This window comes from Panthera pardus, unplaced genomic scaffold (genome assembly GCF_024362965.1).
Source record: "Panthera pardus isolate Hobbes unplaced genomic scaffold, ASM2436296v1 HiC_scaffold_24, whole genome shotgun sequence".
Lineage (NCBI taxonomy): Eukaryota > Metazoa > Chordata > Mammalia > Carnivora > Felidae > Panthera > Panthera pardus.
The window spans coordinates 29,362,530-29,380,383 of NW_026526810.1; the positions used below are offsets into that span (position 1 = coordinate 29,362,530).

Here is a 17,854-nt window from a genome sequence, read left to right on the forward strand (position 1 = left end):
GAGGCAGCAGGGGAAGCCGGCTCCGGGGACCCCCGGTCGTGTTGTGGGCCCCGATGGGGTTTTCTTCCCCGAGACAACGGCCTGAGGCTTGGCTGGAGCGTCGCGGCGGCGGTCGCCCAGGGAGGGCGACGATCCTCCCCGCAAGTGCTCCCCCCCACCCCCCATCGCTCTCCCTACCTCCCCCACCCCCTCTTCTTTCCAGTGTTTCGCCCTTCCTCCTGCTGGCGTTTTCAGACGTAGTTAAATGTGGCCCTAAAGACGTACTGGTCGCCCGGGTGTTGGCTCTTTCGGAGAAACTGATAGGAGGGTCAGGGGAGAAATTAAACATGAGGTTTCTTTTTCGGGAGGGGGGCGCGCGCGACTCCAGCGGCCCTGACTGGAGCCAAGGACAGCAGCCGCTTACCCGGGAGGGACGAGTTGTCGATGTGTTGGGGAAACGCCCTCCGGGGCTGGGCTCTCCGGGAAGGTAGGTCGCGCCCCGTGTTTCAGGTGGGTGTTACAGCGCCCTGCAGTCTGCGAGGGGAGGCCCCCCCTCCACCCCAGTTTTCCACTGCCCCTCCCCCTTTTATTTTTGCCCTGGGGAAGGCAGTTCACGGTAGTAACCCTAAACCGAAAAGAGAAGGGAATAAGGTTAGCTTTTTTAAAAAGTAAGCGATGTCTTTCTGCCGACCGCCTTTCTGCGTCACGTCTCTGGCTTCTCTCCGGGACTTTTTAAAAGCCGATGTCAGTGCTGGTTAAGCACCTCTCTGGTTAAACTCTGGTGTCTGCATGAGACTAGCTTTGATGGCAGTGCCTGGCAAAGGCTGCCCAGGAAGCCAGGTTTAACTTTGACCTTTGGAATACGTCGCATGATGTTTTCCAGACTACTGCCTAATTGGGTTCATGTAGCCTGATATTAACTCCAGTTTATGCAAGCCAACCAAGGATCCACAGGCAGAAAATTGAGCTGGGGCTCCGGATGGTCATGGTCAGTGATGTTTTGTTCCTGGATTGCTGCTGCTGCTGGTAGTTTTGAGTCTGGGGGCTCCATAGTGAAGGTGGGTTTTGGAGCTGCACAGACCTCTGCGTTTGAATTCTTCTGGCCAAAAAGAGGTAGGGTAAGTTAACCTGTCCCTGTGATCTTGGGCAGGTAACCTAACCTCCTCTTTAAACCTTCATTTCCTCATCTTTGAAAGGGGACTAGTGAGCTGGTCTAATGAGTAAGTGACAAAACTGGCTTGTTCTGGCCGTCAGGTGCCCAATATGGGATAGTGTTGGTCTTGGAGAGATAATAGAGCACAACTTTGAGCTTCTCTGCAGTTCTGGACAACAACAACCACCACGACAACAATAATAATAGCGAGTGCTTACACAGCACCATGCTGTGCCTGGCACAATTCTAAGTGGATTATACAGATCAATTAATCTAGTCCCCACAGCAGCACTGTGAGGTGTAGGTACTGTTATTATCCTCATATTACACACAGGGAAATTGAGGCATAGAGAGCTTATCACAGCCAGTCTGCATACTCATCATCTTACTCTCTGTTCCATCTCCTGAAGCACCTTTTTATTTTTTTTTTTTGATCAGACACTAAGGGGAGAGCTTTTTCTTCTCTGGCTTTAAAATAGTGCCACCTCATGAGAGATTGAGTTTCCTGTCATTTAAGGTATTGAAATGAACCCTGGACGGCCTCCTGCTTGAAGATACTGAGGTGGGTGGTCAGGACCGGGGGGCTCTGAATTGTCATTTTAAGGAGGGAAGCCATACACTTTCCGAGTTTGGTTTAGAACATCACATCTGTTGACGCTGAAATAAGTCTGTCCTTTTAGATGTTGGGGTACACATTTTAGTAATGAGAAGACTCTTAGGCAGTGGTTTGTATGGGATCCTGCATGGAATGCATTTTCTGGTTTTATTTGTCACCATCTGCATCCAAAAAACTGAAGAGAATTGGCATGTCCTCTTACCTAAGATGTGGTATACTAGTAACAATTCATGGATCATCTCACTGAACTCTCCTAACGACTAATTAAGGGTAGGCAAAGCTGTGTGACATCCTCCATGTTGTGAGGGTGGTCCCGGTATGCAACAGAGTTGGGTTCTCCTCCTACTGTAAAACCAGAGGCCTCTTTGGTTGGAAATTAGGGGCTTTGAGAGTTGTCTAGTCCATCACGTCCCAAACATGGCCCATCCATCATCAGAATCACCTAGGGAGCATGTAAAATGCAGATTCCTGGCACCCCTAGATGTTGGTTTAGCACAAGTGCTGTCAAATTCAGGGTCAGCTGCCTGTTTTGCTATCATGAGCTAAGAATAATCTGTACGTAGAAATACTGCAATCAATTTGATGATGTGGAACGCTTAACTTTGAATTCCAATGATGTGAAATGTTATCCCCCCCCACCAAAAGAATTCCACTTGTCTCGTTAGACCATCATTACCCTGACCCCCGAGTTGTATTTATTACAGATCTTAAGTTTCATCAATAAAAGAATTGTGGAAATTTGTTTTCTGTCATTATAAAAGTGCCTGTGTTGTATTGTTAGTTTTGCCTCTAGGTAAAGTTTACTACCTGGCCCTTTACAGAGAAAGCTTGGTGATCCCTTTCTTAGTTGGGGGAAGAGAGGGCTGGGATCTGGATTTTTTTATTTTATTGTTTTTAATTCTTAAAATTTTTATTAAGCATGTGGCAGACCATTCATTTGGGTGGTGCTCTAGGAGTGTTTCCAAGTTCTTTTGTGTGTGCCCTTTAACTAGTTGATGCCTAGTGGAAATTGGCTTTGGTCCAAGAACCTCCATCAGAAGAGAAATTGTCCTCATTACCAGTTCAGAATTGAGTGCCCCTTCTATCTAGAAGTTCTTCTGTGTAACCAACTAAAATTCTTCAGCTTGCATACTCCGTATTTCAAAAGGGTGTTGTGTATCTTGTAGTTCTGTGGTTACTCTTCAATTTCAAATGTCTTCTCGGAGCTTTGAGGCCTGCAGAAGGTGCAGCAGCTGTGTCCTCCATGGCTGACATCAGACCCTCAGAACACAGATCATTGAAAGCCACAGATAATCCTGAAATCTCTGGTCCTGCCCTGCTGCTCCCCTCCCCCATGCATGTTTCCTGGGGAACACACCCTCAACAAAGTGGCTTTGAGTTTCAGAGCCTTCTTCCTACCTCTAGCCACTTGTGCCCGAGCTAATGAGCAGAGGGAGCAGGAGTAAGACTGGCCAGGCTGAGGGGAGGAGGAGATAAATCCAAGGGGAGGAATCTCAGTCCCCACAACTTTGGCGTATGCTTTAAGGACAGCGGACTGCAGACCCAGGTCCCTGTCTTGGCCGCTTTTGCACCACCAGCGTCTCAAGGTGACTTATGCTAGACTTACACAATCCTTTTTATTTGTAATACAGGCACCTAACTGAGCTTTGGGGGCTGGCCATCCCAGACCCTCCGTCCGAATGAATGATCCCACGTTGAAATAAAAAACTCGGGGACTGTTAGTGACCCTTTATGGATATCGAATCGGCTACTCATCAGGCGACTCCTCCCCCCTGTGCCTGCCCCCTCTACCTTGGTGTCTCCGCCTGGGAGGGGAGCACAGAGCTTGTTGCTGAGTGGTGAGGAGCCCTGGTCACATGAGCTTGGTTGGCCCAGTTGTTTGGCCTGAGTTCTGAGACGAAAAGGAGGCTCATTACTCTGCTGTCCAGAGGCGGCCACTCCCTCACAGATGTGTACTGCCGTGTCTCCCCACCCCATTTTGACCTGCCCACCCGCTGCCCTAGCTGGTTGTCTCGGCTCCTGGGGAAGTGCGCTCCACCCATTCCGCATCACCACCGCTTTCCTCCCACGAATACAGAGAAAAAGGGACCCGACTTTGAATCTTAGAATCTTAACATTACATTGAAATACAATTGTACACATGATAAATACCCAACAGTGATGTTTTCATTAAAGAGATGGAGTTGGGCAGGGATGGAGAATTGCGAAGGCACCTGTTACTCAGAACTTGTCATTTAATAAAATTTGTTGAAACAAGATGAGCCAAGCACCCGTGGCCCTGGGCCACCTGCCCGGACGTGGAAACAGCCTCCTTCCATAGAACCAGTTGTCCTGATGATATTTGTTCATACAAAAACTGTAAACAAGATAAAATATCTTTGCCCTCCCACACTAGTCCCTGTCTTGTGCCCAGCGAGCCACACCCTGCAACCCCCATGTATCCACTCGCATTTATTTTGTTTTAGCCCCACGGCTGCCCTGGGACGCTCATCTATCTTCTCTACCAGAACTTGCCCTAGGCAGCAGATCTAAAAGATCAGCTTACTCCTCCACTATCACTTACCCTAATGTGGATTAAAGTCAAGGCTGTCTTTCCCAGAGATATTTGCGTTTGGAGATTCCGGTTTGGTGAGCAAATTAGCGGAGGGCTATTAAAGACTTGTGTGCTGTTCTCAGTTTTGCTATTATTAACTAACTTGGACAAGTTGCTGGGCTTCTTGGGGCCTCTCTGTCTCCTTCACTCTAAAATGAGAGTATTGAATTGGATTGGTGGCTTTCAAACTTCTTGATCCTAACAGTACAGATATGTTTTGCACCACTACCCGGTAGGTATATACGTGCATATGTTCTACCAACAAATGACAAGACGCTTCCTTACTACATGTAAAACATTTCTGTTCGTTAAAAAAAGTGTGCTGGCTTTGACCCATTAATTGATCGCGTCAGTTGTTATTGTTTGAAAGACATTAAAAGATGAATATTGAGCTTCCTTCGCACTCAAATATTTGGTGGTTTGATTTGGGGGGATGAGGGAATGCCATGTGTAGCTTTGTGAACTCCCTCCGTTGAGGGTCAATAGTGATTTCTCCAGCTTTTAAGCCAGCTCGAGGGGCGCCTGGGTGGCCCAGTCCTTTAATGTCTGACTTCGGCTCAGGTCATGGTCTCAGTGAGTCCGAGCTCCGCGTCGGACTCTGCTGTCAGCACAGAGCCTGCTTCAGATCCTCCTCTTTACCCCCACCCCCTCCCCTGCTTGGACTCTCTCTCTCTCTCAAAATAAATAAAACTAAAAAAAAAAACAAAAACAAAAACCGCTTGTCCCTGGGTCCCATGTTCTCCAACTGCACATTCTCTCCTTAGTTCTAGCTCTTTCCCACCCCAAACCTTCTCATGGCATTAAGGAATCATTATCCTAAATTCCTACCCTCAAGTGGATGCCTTCCAAGGTTCCTGGTTGTGCCAGTGGCCCTCAGCCAAGCCTGTTCCTCCACCCCCTTCTCTCCACGCTCACCACCCAGTGCCTTCCATCCTTCAGGTGCCACACACTGTGCAGGTTGCCTGGGGCCTGGCTTCCATGTTTTCCAGTGTGGAGGAGAGAGGGTGAGGAGGGTGCCTTTGGCTTCTGCTCCCACCCAGCCTGCCTGGGGGGGTGCATCCTGTCTCCCCTACTTCCAGCCATGGCACTTGGGCAAGCCCCTTCACCTCACAGCGCCTCCCTCCTTTTGTCTCTGTAACGTGACGATGTGATAGTACCTACCCCACGGTAAGCACTCAGGAAACCAGAGCTGTCATTGGTATTATGCTCTGTCCCACTGGAACCGCATAGTTGGCATTCGCTTTAAAAAAAACCAAAAAACAAAAAAAAAAAACCCATACATTAACAACACACATTATATAAAAAAGTAACGTTCGTTTCAGTGAGAAAAGAGGTTAGAAGCTAGAGATTCTTAACTTGGCAGAAGTCTTTTCCCCACGAGCAAGCAATTCAGTAGTAAACGCGTGGCTTCTGGATGTGAGTATAGCTGCACAACTAACCATCACGGAGCAGCTCCAGCCATGGGTCCCAGGTAGTCTGTGCAGAGGGTAAGGTCACCACTCTCTCTCTCCCCCGGACGGGGTGACGGCACTGTTCCTCACCGCCCTCCCAGCCTGCCCCCTTGCTGGCCACCCCTGCCTTCTTCATGGAAAAGTGACGCCTGGTTTCCTAAGAAATGCCTAGCCGGAATCTGTGCCCAGCTCAGGTGTCCTCGGTGTTTCGCCCTGGGCACCTAAGCCGCTCCTCTCCTTCGGACCTTTTCAAGCTTGTGGTGTTTCTCCCATCTTCCAGCCAGCAGAAAACCTCACTTGATTCTGTGTCACCGTGGCTGCTGCCTAGCTCTGTCTTCCCATTTACAGTCAGACTTCCTGAGTTGTCTAGAACCACCTTCTCCATTCCCTCACTTCTCTCACACCTCAACCCTCCTCCGTCTGCTTTGCTTCCTAAACAGCTCTAAAGAGACTTCACTGTCGTCTTCTACATCACTCCTCAGCAGCATTTGCACCCTTGACCTTCATGAAACGTGTTCCCTCCCGCGCTCCCTTTCTCCAGTATGTCTCCTACCGCTCTGGTCACTCCTCGTTTCTAGTGTCCCTTGCCCTCCTCTCTGTGGCCACGAAGCATTTTGCCCGGTCGGGCCTTGGGCCCTCTCGGTCTGCATTCCCTCCACACCATGTGGTGTCCTCCCGCACCGACAGCTGAAAGGACCGTGCTCACTCTGTGACTGAGGTGTGCGTCCCCGCCCTGGACTCCTGGCTAAGCTCGGGACCCACCCGATGTCTCCACCTGAGTGTCCCCAAATCACCCCACAAGCAAATGCCCAAGAAAGAACCCATGACCTCTGTAACCTCCGTCCTCCCCTAGATGCGCCGCGACCTTCTATCCGTCACGAGTCCTGTCTATTCGCAATACCATCCTCTACTCCCTGCCAGCTGATGTCCCTGCATCAACAGCCCCCTCGAGCCACGCTTCAGACTTGAGCCAGCATGCTCTCGCCGAAACGCGGATGTAATTGTGTCGCCGCGCTTCAAATACGTGGTGTTCTTAGGAGAAGATTCTGCAGGGACTGGCCACTGGTTGCCCTCATCGTTTCCCTCACCGCCTTGCCACGGCGCTGGCCTCACTCACCGCCTTTATTCCTGCATATCTACTCCAGGCCATAACAGCCACCATCACCGACTTCGCATCTAATTGTCTCCACCAGCTCCCTCACCCTCCACCCTCCTCAGCCCTGGGTCTGGTTCTTTTGTTATGAAACTCTTACAGAAATTTCCTTCACAGTGCTTCAGTTGGTAATTATACATTCCCGAATGTGAGTGTTTTAATTAGCATCTCTGTCCCCCTGTGTAGCCGCATGATTTAAAGGCCCTGCTTTTGGTACACGTCACTGTGTGCTCTCGGAGCGCAGCACCGCACTCGGCACATGGTGGGCATTCTAGAAATGAAGGTGAATGAGGAAACCAGGGTCCTTGCGTGTTCTTGTCATTTTCATCGCCTTCTGGAAAGCCAAGCACAAGCCCCTGAAACAAAGCATCAGAAACAATGTAGGGTTTTTTGCCCACCAACCCACTCCCCTCCAGCTCTCCCCTGGGTGAGTGTGAGCTCTTCCTCTGAGTGGGTGATTCACACTTTCTTAGCGCCCTGTGCTTCTCTGATTTTTCCGGTTTTTACATCTGAACCTCAGCCCTAGTTTGTCTGCCTTTTAGTTTAGTGGATTATTCACACACAGCAAAGCAGAACACCAAAAAACTGATAAAACACAAAAGTATTTTTCAAGGTCCAAATAGTTCCTTCCTGCATGTCAGTGGATTGTATTAGGAGACTACCGCTCTACTCTGTGACTTATTTTATTTTTAATTTGGTCACGAAAGTTCATGCCATACAAGAAATGCCTGTACCTTACCAAGCACTCTTTCCTTACTCAGAACTTCCCAGCCCTGGTGTGTGATGGGTTAGGGGTGAAGAGCATTCTTTACCCTTCTTTGACAAGCAGGGAAGGTGCAGGGTTCTGCCTGAGATCCCCAGCAGAGGAAGCATCCGTTGCTCTGTGTTAGTAGGTGCTGTCTGCTTAGGCCGTGTGCACAGACCCACCAGAGTCCTCTCAGGCCATCCCGTAGGGTCCGGCGAAGGCAACCCCCTGGGCTGTTCTGCAGATGTCTTGTGAGGCTCAGACATGTCTGAGGTGAGAGGATTCCATTAGCAGAGTGGGAGTGAGGAGGCTTTCCCCCCTAGTTGTCCTCCGGCTGGGAATAAGGAAAAGGCAGGGTTCTGCTGCGGGCTGGAAGAACAGGAATGGAGGGCCAGAGTGAAGTCTGGACGAGAAAGGCCTGTGGTGTCTCCGTGAGCAACATTGTGCTGGGACTGTGCCGTCAGAAGTGTCCAGAAGGGCCAGGTCACTGGATTCTGCTGCGTCCCTCAGAAGTCGGGGGTGGGGGGGTGGTGGTGAGAGAGGAAGAGAGAGAGAGTGTGCGTGTGTGTGCGTGTGTGTGCTTGTGTGTGCGTGTGTGTGCGTGTGTGCGCGCGTGCGTAGGGGGCGGGTTGAAGCAAGAACCTGTAATAGTAAATTTAAAAGGATTACAGATTTCTTCAGGGGCATGCATCCCGTGGAGGCCCTCATCCCCCATTATGTAACCAACTTTTCTGTAGCTGCTGGCCTCCCCAGCAGGCCCAAATGGCGTGGCTGTGAAGGGAGGGTGAGGGGAGCCCACTTTCACTGACACGGCCTGTATGCCCAGCATCCAGAACGATGCAGGGAGTTCTGTGAATGCCACGTAAGTATCTGGGTAGCAGCTTGAATTTAGTGAATGCAGTTCCTATGTTCTGGATTGGGGGAAGGGGGGCGGGGGAGGGGGGTGGTACACGAGCTGGGTGGGGAGTGGGTTGCAGACCAGTGGAATTATGGTTTCTGTGGTGGGGTTGGGGAGATAGAGCATGGACAGGGGAAAGAATGCATGTGGCTAGAAAGGCAGATTTCAACCCCAGCTGTGTATCAGAACCACCAGGGGAGCATTTTAAGAAATTCCCAGGCTCTACCCAGCTACAGAATCAGTCTCCGAGGGTGGTGCCCAGTCAGTGTATTTTTAGACTGCTCTAAAGGGGGCTCTAAGGCACAGTTGGGAACCGCCACATTGAGGCAGGGTGCAGAACTCCACAGCAGGTAGGAGGAAGTAAAGTAAGTGGAGGTAAAGGACGAGGAAAATGGAGGAAGGAAAATGGGGAAGGGGAAAGAGGGGTCCAGAATCCCCCCGCCGCCGGGGTGCCGGGCTCTGGTCCTTGGCCTGGCCCCCTCACGGGCCTACGTTCCGGCTCATCACACTCGCACGTGAACCTGGACCTCACGGGGCTGCTACTGGAGTGTCTGTCGAGTGAGGTTTCTTGAGCAAGACTGCACTTGGCCCTTCCTTGATCTCCAGGGGACCTTTATGTAAGGAGGACGGGACCCCAGGGCCAAGCAGTCGGGTATCTCGGGCAGGGCCCGAGCCGCTGACTCCACTGTTAGAGCACACCCAGCAGGTTTGAGCCTCAGCTACCTCGTCTGTAAAATGGTGACTGACAATAACGCCGGCTTGTTGTCAGGACCGAAAGAAATGTTTGTGCCGGGTGTGGGTCGCGGATAGCCCCTGAAAGCTAGTGGATTCTAACCAGCCCAGGCTTGAAGGAGTGTTTGAACCGGGTTGGGGAGGGGGCAGCCTGTCTGAAGAAGGCCCTTGCTCTGAGGTGTCTGAGCCTGTGTGTGGCCGGAGCAATTTTGGGGAGAGCTGTCTTTGCCTGTCCCAGAAGGAGGCCTCCCCTGGAGCTGCTCAAGCAGGTGGGAGGGGGCTGGAGGAGCCCCGGGCAAGAGACAGCCCGAATGCTTGCTTGCTTGCTTGCAAGCTGCAGACACCCCTGCCCCAGGGCCTCCCTCTCCCTGTGGAGTAGGGGTGACTGGGCTCTCTGCCTGGCTTCTCTTTTCTGGAGCACTTGCTCTGTCCGCAGGCCCTCCTGCCTCTCAAACTCCCCTCCTGGCTGCAGGACCCCAGGTGTGCCTCAGTCAGGCCTTTTTCGTTCAGACAGCTCCCGATGGGCCTCCTCCAGGAAGTCTTCCTCTACTGACCCGGACGAAAGGGTGCGATTCATGTCCCTCCTCCCAGGTGATGTCAAGATGCAGAAGTCCCCAGGACTTCCAGCTGTGCTCTCCTCTGCGCTAATTTCCATGGCACCTCACGTCCACTGTGGCTCAGCTCTCTGTGGGGTCAGGTTCGTGTCTCTTTATTCCCCCTGCCTGAGGGTGGCGTTGAGGGTTTGCAGAGACCTGAGGGTTTGCAGAGACCGGGGCAGCTCCCCTGCAGCTGGGGGCCCCAGGAAGGCTCTGTGATGATGTCATGTGTCTCCAGCCTCCCGCCTAGCTGCCTGTGGGAAGGATCTGTCTGTTCTGGCACAGGGGCCTGTTCCATATGGAGGGCCGGGAATTGGCCATCACAGTCACCCGGGGCGTTCCTGCCATTTCTGCCTGTCTCCTTTTCCCTACGGAGATTCGGGTGCACCCTGGGTGCAGCCTGGGAAGGGTGGGCAGGCATGCACTTTGGTACAGCTCCTCAGCTTTGTCTGGAAGGCTTGGAGAATCCTCTCTGCAGAGGTTGGCCTGCCGCCATGATGAGTGGCTGTGCTCCTAGCCCCCGTCTAGTTTGCGGCTCTGTTGCAGATGTGCCTGTGTAGAGCTGGTGTGTCTGTCCTTTTAGGTGTGCTCTGTGAGTCTCGGGAGGCTTCTCCCAGAGCAGGGCCCTCCCTCTAAGGCTGCTGTTCTGGGTGGAGGTGGAGGAGCTGCGGTCGTGGCAGCAGAAGTGGAATGCTCTCCTCTTAACAGTGAAGGAGTACGTGGTTCAGGGCAGGCATTTGGCCTCTGTAGGCACTTGGGAACCTTCCCTCAGTCCCAGCGGCCAGTGTGGTCACTGCCAGGAGTGGCCACAGGGGAGTGTCTAAAGTGGAAGTGCAAATGCATCTGTGAGTTTGACCAGGGGCCATAGACTCCAGCAAGGTCGGGATCCTGGTCTGCAAGGTGCCCACTGTACTGGCAAACCAGACTCGTCTCGGGCAGATGCTTCGTTAGTAGCCCTGGGAGGCTTATGACGGCCACAGATGTCTCTGGTGATAAACAGCACTTGGCCGGCTAGCGTCTGATGTTCACCAGAGTTATGAGGGTGATTTCTGCAGATAGCAAATACTGTGGAGGGGTCATTCAATGCATCAATTTCACATATTGATTGAATGACCACTGTGCACTGGGTAGGCATTCTGCATGATGCAGGTGAACTAGACAAACTTCTCATCTGCGCTGCCCATGCGGTGCTCCCATTCCATTGAGGGAGGTGGTCGGTAAAGAGTCACGATGCCTGTGTGCTAAGCCCCGAGAAGACAGAGCTGTGCTAAAGGGGGTGTGTGATCCCGGAGGGCCTCTCTGATGAGGTGGCATTTGAGCAATCACTCGGTAACCTACACTGGACATCTGGCCCCCGTGAACCAGAACCTAAAGTATCTGATCTCAGAGTACCTACGAATCATCCTGCTGACGAGCAAGTCGAGGCCCAGCGAGGTTAAGGTGCAGATTCGTGAGGTGATAAGTAGGAAAGATGATGTGATAGAAGAGTGGGACAAAACATAAGTGGCCAGTACTCTGCTCACACCAGCGTTAGTCATTTCCCCAGGCCAGCTGACCGCCCCCCCCCACCCCGCCTTTTCATCCCAGAAGGTCTTATTATTTTCTTAAGGCTCCGGCTTTGAAAGATCTGTACTTGCAAATTTGCGTTTACTAACAATAGCAGATTTATTTTCTCATTTATGGCTGTGTGAGTCAGAGGGTGGGGGGCACAAAGTTTAAACACATCTTGTAACCGCTAGTGAGCCCTCTGGGCAAGGGCTGACCACCTGGTGTTGGTCTCTCCCTGCCTTTTTTCTTTCTTTCTTTCTTTCTTTCTTTCTTTCTTTCTTTCTTTCTTTCTTTCTTTCTTTCTTTCTTTCTTTTTCTTTCTTTCTTTCTTTTTCTTTCTCTCTCTTTCTCTCTTTCTTTCTTTCTTTTTTAACATTTATTCATTTTTGAGAGATACAGTGCGAGTGGGGGAGGAACAGAGAGAGAGGGAGACACAGAATCTGAAGCAGGCTCTGGGCTCTGAGCTGTCAGCATAGAGCCAGACATGGGGCTCGAACCCACAGACCGCGAGACCATGACCTGAGCCGAAGTTGGACGCTTAACCCACTGAGCCACCCTGGCACCTCTAAGTGGGATTTTTCGTGTTCTTTCTGAAATGGCAGAATTTCTTGGAAGGTCCCATTGCTACGTTTTGGATTCCATCTAGCCCTCCCACCCTGGTTTGAGGGGCCAGGTGCCTTTGGGTGGGCTAGGGAGACCCTGCCCTTACCTCTGACCCAAGATGGTGAGGCAGGACTCAGAGCCCCCCGCCCCCACTCCCCCCAGGCTTACTTTCAGGGAGAAACACACTGTAAAATCAGGTCAGAGAACCAGCCCTGACCCATGTCTTCTCCCAAGGACCAGGAAGAGCCTTAATTGGCTGATAGTTTTCATCTAGAAGAAGGTGTCCTGCGTGAATTTGAAAGGAGCTTTTGGTGAAGTAAGACTTCATTAATTAGCCTGTTAGGGAAACGGCTTCCCAGTATTAGGGGGGCTGGATAAATTTGATGACCACTGTTCTGGTTTGGGCTTCTGAAAAGGAGGAGCTAGGTTTTCATCCTTTTACTAAATATTGAGAAAAATGTAGTATCTTTTTATGTGTTTTGTTTGCTTTTAACCGTTGAGTAGCTGTGTGCCAGATACCATATTTGTTCTTATTTAATCTGTATAAAAAAATGCTACAAGCTGAGTGGGATTATTCCCACTTTAACAGATGAGGGAGCTGAGGCTCAGAAAGCTAGTTTAGCAACTAGCTCAAGGTCACATCTTACTGAGGAGCTGTGCTTGGGTGCAAAGCCAGGTCATTGACTTCAGAGCTGTGCACATAGCCTCAAATCTTAACTGTGATTTCCCCCATCTTCCCAGCCACTTTGGGGCTGCTGATAATATGAGAATGCTCTAGATTCCTGACTTTCATTTCTTTCTCTTTTCTATAAAATCTGCTGCATTTGTCTTCCCTAGGAGGATGGACATATGATGCCAACATATCTGGTTTAAAAAATATATATTTTAGGGGCGCCTGGGTGGCTCAGTCGGTTAAGCGTCCGACTTTGGCTCAGGTCATGATCTCACGGTCCGTGAGTTCAAGCCCCGCGTCGGGCTCTGTGCTGACAGCTCAGAGCCTGGAGCCTGCTTTGGATTCTGTGTCTCCCTCTCTCTCTCTGACCCTGCCCCTTTCATGCTCTGTCTCTGTCTCAAAAAAAACATTAAAAAAAAAATTTTTTTTTTAAAATATATATTTTATTGTGATATGGAACACATCAAAGTGAATGAAGTAAATGTGAGGTTCAGTGATTTTTCTCCCATGGATTTTTTTTCAGTTTATTTATTTATTTTGAGAGAGAGAGAGAGCGTGCAGGCCAAGGGCAGAGAGAGAGGGAAAGAGAGAATATCCCAGGCAGGCTCCACAGAGCCGGACACAGGTCTCGAACTCACGAACTGTGAGATCACGACCTGATCCGAAGTCGGACACTTAACCAACTGAGCTGCCCAGGCACCCCTCCTTCGGATTTTTCCCCTTAAGTGATTTTTTTGCATCGTCGGGGAAATCCCAGCAAAATCCGCTCTCCACGTGCCTTCCTTTGCCTTTCTGTGCCAGTCTTGTTTGCACGTCTCCGTGTTTCTGACATTCTTCGACCACGAGGGCCTGGGCGCACAGATGAGAAGCCTACCTAGGGTGCCTCAGAGTACTAAAGAGGGTCTGAGAAGTGGGGGAAGACCAAATTCTTTTCCGGTAAAAGTAGGCTAAGACAATTAGGGGCTTAGGTGCTGCCTCAAAAACCGCACAGCAGCGTATTCTGACCTCGAGTAAGGAGAGAGCGTAGGAGGTTGTGGAACGGGCCTGGCGGCGTGTTTTCCCTGGAACCCCTTGCAGCCTGGCCATCGGCAGGACCCCTTCTGGGAAAGGAGTCAGGCTGCCCCCTTACAGAGCACCTACTGCAAGCCTTGTGTCCAGCTCGGTGTTTGGCAAACAACACTTTTTTGATCCTCAAGAACACCCCTAAGGTATGCATGTGGACACCCATTACCAGACAGGGAAACTGGCCCCCTGAGGTTAGATGGCCCTCAAGGCACGCCGAACTGCCCCCATGTGTCCTAACAGTCCCTTCTGCTTTTCCCTCCAGACTGGCCAATCTGGGGGCAGAGGGCAAGGACACCTTTATCATTGGGTCCCTGGTGCCTGGTGCGGTGCCATCTTGGCGTTTTTGGTAGGCTCTAAGCGTTGTCGAACGAGCAGAGGGGAAGTAACTTGTCCACACAGGTGCAGTGGTGAAGCCTTTCCATTGTAGGACTCCGAGGCTCCAGGACAGCTGCTCTGTGGGTCAGAAGTAGGATCTGATTCCAGCTCTTTGGTTAATAAGTGGGATGAACACAAAATGACATACGTACCCGTTTATCTGAATTGCAACATTAATGTAGAAAAGGATTGGAAGCGACCCAAATACTCATCAATAAGGGCCCGGTGAAGAAAAATGATGGCACATTCCAAACGGTGCAAATAAGAAACAAGAAAGGTTTTTGTGTACTATGTCACATGAACTTCATGGAAAACGAAAACAAAAAAAGGCAAAGATCAGTATATAATATGCTAATATGCACTAGTTTTGGGTAAAGGGGAGAAAAATAAGGTTTTGAATTTGTGTATGTGTAAACAAATTCTAGAAGGATATACTTAATGGGTGGGATGGTTAACTAGGCAGGATGGGAGGGAGAATTGACTGCTTATCCTATGCTTTTTTTTTTTTTTTTAAGTATTTATTTTGAGAAAGGGAGCACATGAGCAGGGAAGGGGCAGAGAGAGAGAGAGAGAGAGAGAGAGAGAGAGAGAGAGAGAGAGAATCCCAAGCAGGCTCCACCCTGGCAGCATAGAGCCTGATGTGGGGCTCGAATCCATGAACTGTGTGATCATGACCCAAGCTGAAGTCAAGAGCTGGTCGCCTAGTCGACTGAGCCACCCAGTCGCCCCTGCTGTTTGGTTTTGAAACCATGAGAATGAATGTTAACTTCTTCAAAAAAGTAAAAAGAAAAAAAATAATGGAAGTCACTTTGGACTCGCTATTTTGTCTGTCCGGGCAACCCGTCTCCCCATCCGAACAACGAGGCGATTGGATTAGAGCAAGGTTTCATCACGTTGTGTATATTGTGTGTATCTCTGACTTTTGTGGGCTTTTCCAGGAGACACTGACCTGGTCCTAGGTCTGCAGTCCCTTCTGTTGGTGGCCTCGACCTGGATCAGCTCTGGCTGTTTGAGAAAGGCCGGGGCGAGGCAGAGAGCAAGGAGCCCTCTGCCGAGGTCTGGGCCTTGTTCCTGTCCCCGTGCCTGGCAGTTTATCCTCTGAACACCCTGCCCTGGTGTGACTCAGTTGGTTCTTCCCTCAAACAGGAGGATTACAGTGAAGAGAGACTGTTCTGGAGCTTTCTGGCAAAGTGCTGCAGTTTAATAGGAAGGAAAAAAAATGGCAGAATGTTTTCCCAGGTTATTTTTAATGCTTTTCAGTTCAGCAAACATTAATTGAGAGCTAAGTGCAAGGCAGCGTGGGGGAGTCAGAGCTACATAACATCTCATCTCTGCTCTCCGGAGTGTGAAGTCTTGGGTGAGAAACTTGAGTGTAAAATTCCTCCTCATACCGTCCAGGGCTGCACAGTTTACCTCATCTGGTCCCTCAGACGTGTGGGGTTGGGAGGGATTCTCCCCATTTCACAGATGAGGAAATGGAGTCTCAGTGAAGTCTTGCCCAACGAAAGCCACACAGTTCCTAAGTGGTAGAGCCTGGAACTAAACCAGATTTTCTGTGATGCTCTTCATGAGCCCAGACGCTCGTAAGCAGAACATTCCGCCACAGGAGATTTCCCGGAGGTGTGTGGTGTGGGCCAGTCTCTACCTGGAAACAGTCAGCTGAGCACAGTCCTCAGTAAGCCTCCTTCACTGTTCGCTTTTATGGAAGGGCAGTGGAAACCTCAGGCTTATGGTCACACATTGGGTCTTAACCCCCTTTGCTGTGGTCCCAACAGTTCGGACCTCCACTGCCTGTGAAACCCACCACCCTGCCACAAGTTAGGTGCAGAATGTCCCAGGCGTGTGTAAGGGTGGATGTGACAGCATCCTTCTCGCCACCCCTTTCTCCTGCCACCGCTTCCTCTTCTTTTCCTTCCCTTCTTCCACAAATTCTGTCATCCTCTTTCCCAGAAGAGCCACACATGCTCCCCGCTCAGGGTCTCTGCCCTGGCTGTTCCCTCCCTCTACCTGAAAAGCTCTTTCCGTGGCTTCAAGTCCCCACTGGAAACTCCCTTGGATAGGAAAGTGGCATCCCTCCCCACTACTGCTGTTTTCTCTTTATGGTGTCTGTTCATATTACATACAGACTACATTGATCGCTTTCCTGCCTCACCCCCGTCCCCTCCGATGTGCGAGCCCACGAAGCCTGGCAAGTTGGGCTTTGCACGGTATCCCTAACGTCTGCCTAGCACAGGTGCCCAGCATCTAATAGATACTCTGTACACAGTATTGAACAGGTAAATTGTAAATTGCCCTGTGGCCTAAACAAGTAACACTTCTTTAAAGAGGAAAGAAGCAAATCATAGCCTCTTTTGTAAAGGCGAAAAGACCCAAGGCTTGTCTCTCTGCGCGCTTCATCATACAATATCACTCCATTTAATAATTGTTCAGCCCTGTTTAGAGCCCTCTGCAGACGGTCACTTAGAGGCCTCTGATTTGTATGCTTAGGGAGACCGCTCACTGGTTTGTTTTTGTTTTTTTTTTTTCAGAGCAGCCTATTCTTTTCTGGGACAGTTGTAATGATTTAAACACTCTCATAGTTTACGTGGGGCCGAAAACTGCCTCATTGTAATTCCTGCACACTGATCTTCGTTCTCGAAGCACAGGAGAGCACGGAATAAACGCACTTCTGTGTGCACAGGACACTCCTTCAAGATAGTTGGAAAAAGATGGCTGTCGAAAGGCTCTCCCCCACCCTCCGGCCAAAACATCACCGGTCCCTTTGATGGTTCTCCCGGTGCCACCGTTGTCAGGGGCCTTCCCACCCTGGGTGCTTCCTCAAGTTTGTTCTGCCTCAAGTTTCAGAATTCAAGATTTAGTCCCGTCGGAGCAGAGTGTATATAGAGACCCTGCCCAAGGAGCCTCGGTCCTTGTTGACCTGTTGCTGTCAGCACAGCCTTGGGATGACCTCGTCTGGGAGACAGAACGCATTCGGTTCACTTTTACATTGTCTCTAGTCGTTGAGCCCCTCTCGGACTCTTCAAGAATCATAAAGGTTATTATAAGGGTTTGTTTTTGGTTTTGGCTTCGGGCATTTAAAAAAAAATTTTTTTTAAGATGTATTTTTGAGAGAGAGAGTGCAAGAGGGAAGGGACAGAGAGATGGGTGTGTGGGGGGTGGGCAGAGAAAATCCAAAGCAGTGTCTAAGCTGACAGCAGCCAGCCCGATGCGGGGCTTGAACTCAAGAACCATGAGATCATGACCTGAACTGAATTCGGACACTCTATCCACTGAGCCACCCAGGTGCCCCTGTACCTTATTTTATTTTTATTTTTTTTTAATGTTTATTCTTGAGAGAGAGAGAGAGAGTGAGTGTGAGCAGGGGAGGGGCAGAGAGAGAGGGAGACACAGAATCCAAAGCAGGCTCTAGGCTCTGAGCTGTAAGTACGGAGCCTGACCTGGGACTCGAACTCATGAACTTGCAAGATCATGCCCGTAGCTGAAGTTGGGCACTCAACTGACTGAGCCACCCAGGTGCCCCACCCTGTCCCCTATCTTAAAAGATAGTAAACATGAATAAAGTTCTGTCTTCAAAATCTACGTGAAGAGGGTGGAACTCTGGAAGTAAAGCAAAACGTGCAGAGCCTTCAACTTTATTCTTTCTCCTGCCTTTGACTGCCTGTGTCTTTTCCTCA

General features: G+C 50.4%; 1 protein-coding gene across 5 annotated transcripts in view; it reads left to right on the forward strand.

Moving 5' to 3' along the window:
* The window catches only part of ANP32A (acidic nuclear phosphoprotein 32 family member A), a 40,325-nt gene that overhangs the window by 3,043 nt on the left and 19,428 nt on the right, over window positions 1–17,854 (forward strand). The window contains exon 1 of one of the 5 annotated variants that reach the window (XM_053888914.1): window positions 39–140. The exons of 3 other annotated variants lie outside the window; for them this stretch is intronic. In XM_053888914.1, the coding sequence (XP_053744889.1) occupies window positions 54–140 (87 nt within the window). In that variant the 5' untranslated portion in view covers window positions 39–53. Of the gene's footprint in view, window positions 1–38; window positions 141–943; window positions 968–17,854 lie in introns of those variants that run through there. One more of the 5 variants, XM_053888916.1, reaches the window with a different exon arrangement.